Raw genomic sequence first — 12,652 nt, 5'->3', positions numbered from 1 at the left:
TGCTGGTTCTTCACACTCTGAGGGAAACACAACTGATATTATGACAAGGATGGTCCATACAGACAGAAATGCCCATGAGGGTGGTGCAAGCTCTCAGATGGAATTAGCATCTGAAATCCTCAGTCTATCCTACTGTGCACAGGACAGAAAGACGGGTAAAAGCAGCACTCCTCCATTATGGAGCAGGGGCTGACTGAAAACACCTCTTGGATCCCTTTGTGCTTTCTGGTAACTGATGCATGTACCTGAGCTCGTCGACAGTGAAACCTGTGGATGTGGCACCATTTATTCTGCTGATTTGGTGCTGCTTTTGTTGCCAGAAAGCACCTTGTGGTTGAGTGGCAGTCATCTGTCCACACAAGTCACAGAACAGCACCACAGACCTACACTGATCACAAAAAACTTCCTACAGCTTTCACTTTATAAACCTCTATTTCTCTTACCAAAACAATGCAAAATAAACTTTATTCCCACCCTTTTCTGTGGTATATGGATCTGTCTGCATGGATCAAAGCTGAGCCATTCCTTCTGCTCCAACCAAACACTTGCCTTGTAATGGTCCAAAGCATCCAGAGCCAAAGAGTGCCCATCTGATGAGTAAATGCACAGTGCAGCCAGGAGCTCAAATATTTGCTTTTTGACCATGACATTAGTTGTGTCAAGTGCTGTGGGAAAAACAGAACAAAACAAAGCAGAATTTATAATGACATTAATGTTCTGAATCTCAGCGTCTTCTGCTACATGAATTATGAGCAGTAGTAGAAAAGAGACTGAAGGAGGGGACCCAGAACAATGGAAGATGGGAAGAGAAATATCTTAATGTACAGATATCCATCCCAATAGCATTATGTGATGGTAACTTCTAGTGGGAACAGTAAATGCTAAAGGTATCCCTTTGGCATTTTGGTGCAGCTTGTGCTTATTCCTCTTTTCCATGTCCCACTGACATGCTGCAACAGCAGCCAAGATTTTTCAGCACTCATGGAATTTATTGCCCATTTTCACATATGGGTATTTTCTAGAACAGCAGATGAACAATTTTCTTTGATTAATGACACTTATTTTTTGTGCAGAAAAGCTCAATATGCATATGAGTTAGAGCAATTGTTCCAATGGGTCCCATGTATTCCCTTTTTGCATTACTCTTTCTCTGTGAGCCCTGGGAGCTGGGAGGGAATGCATCAGGCTGTCTTATTTTTCCTATACTAGAGCACAAAGAAGCTCCAACACTGAAAATCCAGGATACCCCCTGTTTTCACAATACAAAAATGCCAGGTCCATATATAGACTCAGAAAACACAGGGTGAAGAGGGAAGAAGGAGACTTCAAAACTGAAGAAGGAAGCAAGTCAGCTTTCAGACTAAATGCATTTTAGAAAGCTATTAATAAGGGTTTCTGGGAACAGAAGTTATCCTTCCAGCACCAGCACCATTAAGTGCTGTACAATAAGTCCTACAAGATGCCCTGATGAATTTCAAAGCTAATAATGAGCCAAGTGAATGGCAAGAGAATGTAAGTGGTGTTACCCACCATCTTCCAGGAGGAGCAGGGTGAGCAGCACACAGAGCAGGCTCTCTTGAGTCCAAACATGCCACTTTCCCTCCTCTTTACAGGCTACAAGACTGCAAGCCCTTTCAGTTCCTTTCCTCTGCCCCTGGGGCTCTCAAAGACTGAACAGCAAACGTCTGCTGACAACCAAAGAGTTGAAGATTCCTCATCCCATAGCCATACAGGTAAGGCTGGGTTTATCCCCAGCTTCTCAGCAAACTATGACAATATTTGTGTGGAAATAGCACCAGGTGGCAAAGGCAGTGTGATTTCATAGCAGTTTTATTTTAAAGAAGAAAACAATCCTATTAATCAGTTGTGACCAACCATTTCCAACTAGCCTGGTGCAGGGCAGGAGGACAAGCAACAGGAAAGTGCCCCCCCCAGTGCTGCATGTGATGGATGAAGCAGGAAGGTGTCCTCTCACCTTGGAAGAGTTTTCTGACGTAGCCCTCGTTGCTCACAATGTATTCTATGCCTTTGTGGGAGTTCATGACTGCTCTCACACAGCTAATGCAGGTGAGCTGAAGCAAGGCATCAGATATTCTGGCCACTCCTCGTCCTGACAGCCTGTCCAGGGCCTCCAGGAGGAGATCCAGCCCAGACAGCTCCAGGAACTGGACCATCCAGGCATCATCACTGTTCTCCAGCCTCTTCCTCAGCCCGGAGTAGTTCACCACTGAGGGCATTTGCAGCAGACGGATGCACAGCTCTGGCTCTGCATTTTCCAGGTTGGCCTCTGACTGGTCGGTCTCCTGGGGCCCAAGCTTCTCTTTCAGGGCAGCCCACTTCTTATGGGCACCTTCCTTTTTGATTGACATGGTGAATGGCTTGTTCTGAAAGAAAAAGACAAAGTGAGATGTTTGTCTGGACTGACCAAAAATGATCCAGTAGCCCTGCTTTTTAATTAGTAAATTAATTAGTAATTTAATTAGTATTTAATCAGTAATTGGGATGTAAATTACTGCAGGTAATTTACTACAGCAGGTCTGAGCTCTCCAGCATGTAGCACATACACTGGAGCCAGTCTTCTCTTGAAGAAACTCAATATATCCCCACCTTACCCACACACATTACATTCAGGCTCTGAAGACTCTGTGGAGAGACTTCTAGCACATCCAAGCCAGCAAACACAGCTTTAAAAGTAGCCAATTTGCACCAGTCAATTGCCACTACCTGTTTTCATGCAGTGAAAGGAAAAGGTTGGAAGCAGCATTATCAGCTCTGAACTCCTAATGCCCATTAAACCACTTCAAAATCTCACTGTGCTGGAGAGGCTGTGCAGTTTCTAAGCATTTGTAATGGGATGGAGAAATAATTTTGAGCATATCCTGCTCATAAGAGCATCTGATTACCCTGTTCCTTTTTCGCTTTTATTTCTTTTGACTGATGTTGAGGTTAATTTTATAGCACTCACTTAATCTCTTCCTGTCTGCTGTAATAGCAAATATGTTTGTACACATGGTGTTCATGCCTGATAATGTCAGAGCCTGACAGGCTGTGAGCGCAGGTACAGCAGCAGGAGGCTGGCTATAAAAACAGCAGAGCAGTTTTTTGGAGATGGGGAGCAATGGCCCGTCTCCCTGGAGGACATGGCCTGTCCAGCCAGACCATCAGCAGCAAGGAAGGCCAGGAACTGATCCAGCACACAGAAACTGCAAAGCCAAGTGTAGATTTTATGGTTTTAGGCAGGATTATTATTTTTCAGACTCACAGGGATCAAGGCACACAATGCAGGTCCTTTTCAAGGCTGCATGCAATGGTTCTGGCCACTGAGATTAGCTCAGTTGGTCAGAGCACCGTGCTAATAATGCCAAGGCTGTGGATTTGATCCCCATATGGGCCTTTCACTTAAGAGTTGGATTTGATGATCCTTGTGGGTCCCTTCCAACTCAGAACATTCTGTGAATCTGTGATTCTGTTTTAAAGCTGAATTACTCCCATAGATGACAGTTTTCCCCACAAAAATTGATGCTACCTCCCCATCCTGCCACACCACCAGTACCTCTGTTCCCCTGAGCTGCTGAGCCTGCAAAGAGCTCAAAATAACCTGGGGCCAGTTGGCCCCAAAACTCAGAATTTAGGGGACTGAGGAGATTATAAGAGACTCCTATTTTCCCTTCCCAGCTTGAGCACAAGGCTTTCTAGCCCAACAGTGACTAGAAAAAATGCTTGAAAATCTAAACCAAGTAATCTCTGGAAGGTTTTGTTTCCAGAAAGCCAACATAAAGGATGGACCCTTTACACTGGTTAGAAAAAAATCTCATTTTAAAGCCTGCCTTGTGATTTTTCCTGGGGACTGTGCCATTGAGGAAAGTCCTGGCTCCTTCCCTGCAGCAGAGCTGCATGGCTTCTGTTTTACCCAAAGAGTCACTTTGGCAATCTCCCCTTGGCAAATATACAGTCAAAAGACTTGCTCACTGATTAGTGACAGGCATGATATTATAGGCCTAAAAATGCCTCTTGGAAAGATGCAAAGTGTGATGGGGTAGGGCACTTGAAAAATTTCCCCGAGAAAATGTGATGGTGGGACTTTCTGGCAGCTCACAGCATCAAAGTCTGCATTGAGAGGTCAGAGGGGTGGAAGAGTTAGCAGGATTTGGTGACAGAAGATCCATTTAGAGAGCTCTAGAGAAACCCTCTTGCAGAGTTTTCTTTTGCTTCAGTGGGAAAGAAGCTGGCCAAGCACCCAGTTGCTCCCTGTTCTGTTAGCTGAAAAAATGATGGTCACGATCCAAAAACATGAAGTGGCAAATATACCATCTGAGAACACACTGTACAGCTGAAAAGTGATAAAAAGGACCATAAAAAAACCAACACAACCAATCCCCAAACAAACCTCCCTGCCAAAGCACAGGCTTGAGTTTCCAAGATTTGTCACCACTTCCTGCAGTCCAGAGCCCTTACTCACTCTTGGTAAAATTCTTTTTGGGATTAGTCAACCCCAGTATTCAAGCCCAGGAATTTGGATTAGGCTTGATGCAAAGGAGAATAGAAATACCTTCCTCACTGGAGGGAGCGAAGCCCTCCAGTGAGTTTCCTGCCCCAGGTTCACAGCCCTGGGGATGGGGCAGTATCCTACACCTCTCACCAGTCATAGTGACTGCAAATCTACAGCCCTGGGGCTGGAGAGTCCACCTGCAGTCAAATTCTCCTCCACACTGTGCATGGAGCCCAGACATCTCTCTCCAGTGCTGGGGTCAAGCTGTCCTTCAATGTAGGGCAGTACTGAGAACCATCTGACCTGGGTGCTGGTCAGCCCCTGGGGCTGCAGAAGTGGCTGCCACCTGCAAGCTCCTCTTCTCTTGTGTGACTTTATTTATACTCAGCAAATCACTTTTTTTCATTTGAACGTGAACAAACATTTCTTATCCAGCCAGATAACAAAGCAGGCTGACTTTTTGCTCCCAGATGTATGAATGCCTCATTATATTGTATTTGCATTATACTGTATCAGCTACAGCAAGTCAGAGAAATTACAACAGCATTATTGACCTCAGGCTTAGCTGATTCCTGAAAATTAAGCTCCACCAGTGCAACAGGAGGCAGGAAATACCGAGAGAGCATCCTGTTTACCAGCAGATTTGTTCTGAATTATCCTTCCCTCCCACCTGCTCCACACAGATGTGAAGAGATGAGAAACAGAAGCGGGCATCACCTCTCCAAACAGCCCTGGCTTGTGTTTTCATGCACTAAAATGAACAAATTGGATTGATTCAATATTCTTCCCCACTGAGAATGCACCCTTTTTGCAGGAAAGGATAAAGGTAGCTAATGTATCTAATTGTAAAAAGGGAATAAAATAAACAGGAGCTGTACGATATAAATGGGAAGGAAATGAATATGGAGGAGATGGCAATACGACTTTGCAGATGGTGTGATAAATCTGTTTACAAACACAGATAAGAGTGATATATTGTGAATGTAACATCTTTCCATATTTTCCATGAAGGAAAATGTTGCAAAGATTTTCGGATACATCCTTAAAGGGCTGCTGGTTTTGCCTTTTATCTCTGACCACAGGAGCTTGTTAGCAGGTAAATTATCTCAGCAGAGTGAGACAGACAAGGACTGAAATGGAATACATCTATCTGGCTGCCTCACAGAGGCTATTTAAACTATGCTGGCCAAGGGAAGGAAAATGCCCTGTCAAAACCAGACAGGACAACAATACACCTCACCTTTTGCCAGCAGAAGGCCACAGGGAGCTTTGCTTTTTGTTTCCCAGGGCACAGATGGAGCTGTGATGGTGGAAGCAATGTCTCCAATGTCCCCTGTGTCTGACCATGCCTGCAGAGCCCACGTTCTGCCTCCCCAGCTGCCTGCTCAGCACTGGGGCTGGGTGCTGCTCCCCTGGGCACTGACAGTGTGTCTGTGCCTGCTGCTGTGGGAACACTCACAGCCACAACAAAAAACACAGAACACTTTAGCTTAGGTTAAAGACCTCTAAGATCATCGAGCCCAACTATTAACCCAGCACCACCAAGCCCACCACTAAACCATGTCCCCAAGTGCCACATCTACATGCACTAAATGCAATCCTCTCCTATCTTCTCACCCTCAGAAGCTGGTTAGCCCTGATGGGGAATCACAGAATGCTAAGGGGTTAGAATGAACTCTAAAGATCATCTAGTCTCATCTCCCCTACCATGGGCAGGGACATCTCCCAACAGACCAGGCTGCTCAAAGCCCCACCCAGCCTGGCCTGGATGCCAGGGTTGTGGCATCCACAACCTCCCTGGGCAACCTGTGACAGTGTCTAGCAACCCTCACAGTAAAAAATATCCCCCTCTTTCAATCTGCACCCATTATTCCTCATCCTGTCACTACAGTTCCTGATGGAGAGTCTCTCTCTTGCTTCCCTCTAGGACCCTTTCAGATATTGGAAGGTTGTTATAAGGTCTAAAGCAGCATCAATATAAAAGTACTCTTAATTTTAGGAGATTGCTTTGGGAAACATTAAGATATCCTGAGAGCTTGTGTTCACAATTCATGGTGCCAACTCCTTGGATCACTGGGTTTGCACAGTTATAATGTTCCCTGCATCCATCCAACCTGGTCTGTAGAATTTTCTCCTCCTTTCTTTCTAAATCAGGCGCTTCCCAGATTCAGTTTTCTGTGCCTCTCTGTCCTTCAAGTCCACTCCTAGGGAGATGACATCTGTGGGAGATAAATCAGGGCACATCAATACTTCCTCCATCCTGTGAAGCTGCAGAGAACAGAGCTGCAGAGCACAGCTTTCAGTCTAAATTATTACATGCCTCCAGGATGACACGGATCACAGCAAGGACTGGGGAGGACATGTGAAAAGAGATTTCTCAGGGCAGCTAAGTATAACTGAGTGAAAACAAAAGGGAGAAAAAACTGCAGGTCAAAACTATTCTGATTTTTTGGGGAGCAGACCCACTGCCTATGCAGAAGAACAGGACTTTGGGGCTGCTGTGTGTGAGGAGGAACAGCAGCTCCTTGCTGCCCTTTGAAGAATTCTGGGAGCATCCCAATCCCACATGCTGCCCTCACAGCCCTCTGCTCCCCTCCACAAGACTGCCAGGGTGAGGAAAGCTCCTTTATGCTGCTTGGTCCCAGCCTTCCATGCCTGCTCCTGGCACTCAGGAGCTGTTCTGCCTGGCTGACTGCTAATGACAGGTTTCACTTCTAGGGAGCTCCAGTTTTCCTTCTGCTGCTGGGAATACGCCAAGCCTTTGTATTTTGCAACATGTCAGACTACTCAGTCCCTAAAAAGAAACAACATCCTGGCTTTGTGCTTTCCAAAATCACTTCTGGAAGTGTGATGTGTTTCCTTCACCTCTCGTTTTGCTTTCATTTGTGCTGTTGTTTTCCTACGCAGTGTTGGAAGAGCTCACCCACACAAAGGCCAACAAACCATCCTCCCATGCACCAAGATGAGTTGGGGAAACCACAGATCTCTATTTTAGACACCAACCTGACCCCTCGGTGTGGGCCCATCAGTGTCTGTAGGAGCCAGCAGCATTTTCAGTCTCCCAGGGCAGCTGGGATAACGGCATGGTAGGAAATTCAGGCAAGCAAACCAAAGGCATGGTTTGCACAACAGACCTTGCCCCAGCAAGTGCTGCCCCGTCCTTCTGCTGCCATGGCCAGCAGCCTCAGCAGTCTTTGGATCTACATTTTCTGTAGATCACCTGTATCAGAAGCCAGAATGTGTGATTTATGATCAAAAAATGAAAAGGTTTTGGAATGAATGCCCACTTTTGCTCTTCAGCACTGAAGAAGGTCTCTGGCACACTGTGCTTTGCTTTGGCACAGCCTACAGGAACTCTCACAACACAGCCCAGGTCAGCTGTGGCCTCAGCAGTGCTGCAAACCATTATGAGGAATATTTTGTCTTTAGGAAATGAGGGAGCATGGACACACACCCTGCTGCAGCTGTGGGCAGGAACTGTGCCATCCACACTGAGTGGGCCTGGCACAGGGCTTCTGCAAATTCCCAGAAAAGGACTTCAGTGCACAGACAAAGGGTGGCCATACTGGTAAAAATTTGTATGTATTTTGCCAGTATAGCTTATTCTTTCACAAATAAAGGAAAAACATGTTGTTCTGATTCAGTCCCATTCACCACTACCAGGATGCTCTGTGCCAGCACAGCTTTTCTCTCCTGGGCAACTACAGACTACACTATTGTGTGATGTCTCACAAAATGGCTAAATGTGTCCATTCAATATGTACTGCTAGCAGTGGAGTTACACCAGGTTTAACCAAAGGGAAAAAAATTGCCAATGCCTTCTTCCTCAGTAAATAAACACATTTCTCACTGGGCTGCTACAGGACCACAAACAAATCAAACTCAAGGACATTTATGTCAGGATCTTCAGTGGCCTCTAAACCCTTATTTATGTGAGAGGTTCCACGAGCTTAGCTTCAAATGGGTTGGAAACCACTCTTTGTTACTCTAAGTGTGAAGAGACAATAATCACTTCCCTTAAGGGGGTGAGCCAGGTTTAAACCAGACTGGTGCAGCTGTCAGACTTTGTTTCTGTAATGGCCACTGCCACTGGGGGGGTGAAAGTGGCTTATCTGTGTGAGTCAGACAAACCAGTATCAGAGGCTTTCCATGGTGGGTACAAACCCTGGGCACCCTCAGGTGCTATCACAGCCCCTGGCAGGTTCCACCCTGGAGGGATGTGCGGCGGTGGCCAGCACTGGCCCCAGGCAGAGGGTGCCAGCCCCCAGTTCTGCACCAAATGGGGCCACCAGTGGCTCACCCCAGTCCTTCCCCACTGCTGCTGTAGCAGGCCCATAGGAGCCAGAGGGGCATCCTGGCTCCAGCCAGAAAGGAATAGACTCGGGTCCAGATCCCATGAAAACTCTGATGGGAACAAGGAGGGTCTGGAGATTCCCCTGCTCCAATGCCCACACACTCCGGCAGGGGCAGCAGCTCCATCTGCCAGCGATTTCAGCACCATTCAGCATTTTGGGATGCAATTTATTATTATCATTTGGGGTCATGTGAGGAGCAGAAACTGTTACCCAGCAACACGGACAGTGCAGTGGTAACTTTCTAAGACTCCTGGCTTCTGCTCTGTGGGAAGCTGTCACACAAGCAGATATGACAGCCAAAACCCTTTTATAGCCTTTTTTTTTTTGTTGCTGATGTTTTTAAAAACCTCCCCAGGATGCCAAGAGGACAGAGAAAACTGTCAGAGGGACGAATTCCTACCTCAGAGCTGAAGCCAAATTATTCCATTGTCTCTCCCACAGGAAAGGATACTTCTCAACCAGTTGTGTGAGCTCTCCTTTCCCCAGCCAGATCCTACTCTCCTCCTCTCGTCAAGCAACCTTCAGTCAACACACTGTAAATCCCCAAAGAGTGTCTTTATAATTCACACACTCTAAGAAAGTTCAACAGGATGTCAGTGTCTGAGAGTATGCAAATACCACTCTCCAGAAAGGTGCAAGAAGTGACTTTTCTGTGGCCTCCAGGGAAGGCATTTGCATGTCATTTGTCAACCTCATTCACCCTGTGCTGGTGGCTGGCTGGTGTCACTTCCTCGTGGGCTGGCAAGGTGGGAGCCTTGCCCCCACTCCATGTCTGTGCCCCAATATGAGAAAGCACTCCTGGCATGGGGTGACTCAAAGCAGGGAAATGACCAAAGCAGGGCAATGATCTGGCAAAGGAAAGGAAAAACAATGAGAAGGAAAAAAGAGGATGCAGAGTGGGCAGGGGGTGGGATGGAGAGCTCGGCTGTGGGTGGGGACAGCCCCTTGCATCTTGCATAAGCTGAGCTGGGTTTTCTGCCTTTGTGGCAGCAGAGCTTTAAACAGTGCAAGGACTCAGGGGTCTTTGCAATGCTGAAAGAACCAGAGTAGCTTAAAATATTGAGGATGTCTAACCCAAGGCTGCCCACCCTAGGAGAGGGGCCAGACAGCAAAGGCTGGGAGCTCAGGCAGTGTCCCCTGGACAGGGGCTCAGTGACAACAATTCTGCTCTCACTGGGCACCACTAAGGTCCTGCTGAGCTTCAGCCCAGCCTTTATGGGCTGAGCAGGCTCTGAAGACATTAAAAGCTTTTTTTTTTACAGAAAACATCTCTGTGCCTTTCTGGCTGATATTTAATGTGAAAGCTAGTTTGTGAGCCACAGCTGCAAAATGCATCCACTCAGCCCCTTGGGAGGTGTTAACTGAAACCCAGTCATTATTAAATTGTGAATATTTCAACATGGCCCATTTCAGCATAAGCCTCCTGCCTGGCTCAGGGGTAGCAGTTAGGCTTCAAATGTTTATTTCTTACTCTGTGAGGCTCTACCCTGAACTGAACCTCCCAGATCAAAAGTTGGAACCCACATCAAGAGCCTTCCTGCCTTAGGTGGGAAACTCAAGCCTTTGTGTACATGAGCACGACTCCACCAGTATTAGAAATACACTGATCTGTCTGCCCCTTGGTCCAATTTCAGCTGGCCTTTAAGAGCCCAAACTGCCCACTTGCTTTCTAACTAAAACAGTTTCACCATAACAATGTAATGTCCAAGGAAATGACTCTGCATAATTCCCCATCCTGCCATAGGAAACACTCTGGGGGTGTGCCCATACAATCCAAGACTATTGTTAATTCAGGATGGGTTTTACAGCAGCAAATGAATGTCCCTTTACATTTCATGCAGTCCTGAAGTGTAATCCCCAAGGCCTCAAAAGATTAGTCACTAATCTGGTTCTTGGGAGCAGGACCAGGCTCACAGCTGGTTTTAGGGGAAAAAATAAAATTTAAGAGAAAAAAAAATCCTGCAAAGAAAGGATTGTGATGGTACAAATTCCTGTTCTTGAAAACCATGGAAGCAATGTAAAAGGTTATCAGTCAGGTCCCATTAGGTTTCATTTGAAACCTGAATCCGAGAAATTGCAGAAATGCTTCTCCTTTGAGAAAGGTTTCATTATTTCTGACACCAAAAAAACCCCACCCAACAAAACCCCACAAAAAAACCCAAAAAACCCCAAAGCAAAAAAGCAGAAGTGGAGAAATTGGGCTGAAAAGCAGGAAAACCAGCTCTTGGGCTGCACTGTTCCTCTGCAGGCCACATGGAACTGAACTTCCAAGTTTCTCAGAGAGAGGGCTAAATGGTTTTCCCCCAGCAAATCAGCCCAATTTTACCCCAATTTTCTAGCAGATGATTTAGTGGTCCTCTGAATAGTAAATACACCAAAACCAAATAGATTAAATCAAGAACTAAGAGTTTAGTTCCATGCTAGGTCAAGTAGAGTAGAGACCCTTTACTTTTTGAGTATCACTCTGCTGCCTCAGAATCACAGAGCAATGGCTTGACTGCCCACATGGCCAGACCACAAAATTCAGGAATCCAATTAAACAGACATAAATACAACCCATTTGCCTTTAGGAATCAGATTATTCCTAATTACAGCAATCAGTGTCTTCTCACTGCTCTATGTTTCTGTGACAAATTCATTCCCATGCCAGTGTCTTTTCAAGGAAGTCATGTCAAGGGCTTTGGAAAAGGAACACCCAGCTCATTTTGGGCTGGCAGGGAGACCTGTGCCAGCCAGAGGTCTGCTGCAATGGCTGTTTCTAGGTGATCCTGCCTAAAATGCCTTGTATCACTCCCTTCTAAATCACTAAACATCAGCACAGATGTTATTCAAGAATCCAAGATACAATATTCACCTCTGCATCTCTGTGATGCTTTTGTTGAGTACTCTGGCACCCATGGGGCCAGTGATAACAACTACATGTCTACAGGGGGAAAATTAGGGAAATAAACTTGGATAATTCAATTTCTCTGTTCATTTGAGAACTGAACTCTGAGTTAGAAGGACCAGTGTCAAACAAAGTGCTGAAATGGCACTGAAGGGGTATTAGGCATGGATGAAGACATACAAATTTAGGGAGAGAGCGAAGTAAAATTTAAAGGGAAGAGTCAAATCCTCCCCCTGCCCACAAGGTTTCTGGCCTCAGCAACATGACATTATACACTGGGGGCAGCAGGAGATGCCAGAAGAGCTACTGGGATGTAAATGAGGTGAACTAATGATGACCTTCCCAGGTACTGGGACAGCACAGTGATAGCAGCCAGTTTGTTCCCTTGTGGGGAGCAGAGACATCTGAGCATCCTCAGGAAATCAGGGGAGCAAGACAGGACTGCAGAGCTGACTGCTGCTGGCTCTTACTGAATTTCTCTACTCTCCTTGAAGACTGACATCCCTCCAGCTCTCTTGTCACATACCAGCTCTCTGATTGCTTTGTGGCTGAATGCATTCACTTTGGAAGATGTTAAAAGGAGGAAAAAAAAAGCCTTCTGAAGTAGTCTATATCTGATGAATACTTCAGATAACAAAAATAAAAGATTCTGCTACTGCCAGTAGCATATTTCCGGGAACTTTGTATCTAATGGGGTTGATCTGCTTAAAACATCCTTCACATTTGCTCTGCAGTTCTTTTGGTAGAAAGCTTCTGCAAGAAAGGAACATGGGGAGGGTGTTTTGGGGAGGGTGCTTCCTTCTGAGAAGATTTAACCATAAACTGTGAGGAACCTGGAGTTTAGTTTGGAAAGGTGTTGACAAAAATCTCTGCCAAAATCCCAAACTGCACCAGCAGTTCTGCCCAGAGCACAGGGCCATG

The 12,652-nt window shown here is 46.0% G+C and overlaps 1 protein-coding gene across 1 annotated transcript in view; it reads right to left on the bottom strand.

Moving 5' to 3' along the window:
• Window positions 1–9,346, bottom strand: part of LOC102038444 (inverted formin-2) — a 10,310-nt gene extending 964 nt beyond the window's left edge. The window contains exons 1-4 of the mRNA XM_031066190.1: window positions 9,245–9,346; window positions 6,604–6,708; window positions 1,976–2,384; window positions 550–665 (exon numbers count right to left, since the gene is read on the bottom strand). Coding sequence (XP_030922050.1) covers window positions 550–665; window positions 1,976–2,369 — 510 coding nt within the window. The 5' untranslated portion in view covers window positions 2,370–2,384; window positions 6,604–6,708; window positions 9,245–9,346. The remainder of the gene's footprint in view (window positions 1–549; window positions 666–1,975; window positions 2,385–6,603; window positions 6,709–9,244) is intronic.
• Window positions 9,347–12,652: the final 3,306 nt, after the last annotated feature.

Source organism: Geospiza fortis, unplaced genomic scaffold (assembly GCF_000277835.1).
Source record: "Geospiza fortis unplaced genomic scaffold, GeoFor_1.0 scaffold23, whole genome shotgun sequence".
Classification (NCBI taxonomy): domain Eukaryota; kingdom Metazoa; phylum Chordata; class Aves; order Passeriformes; family Thraupidae; genus Geospiza; species Geospiza fortis.
Note: the sequence above shows the minus strand (reverse complement) of the source record. Positions and strands in the feature narration are given on the sequence as shown.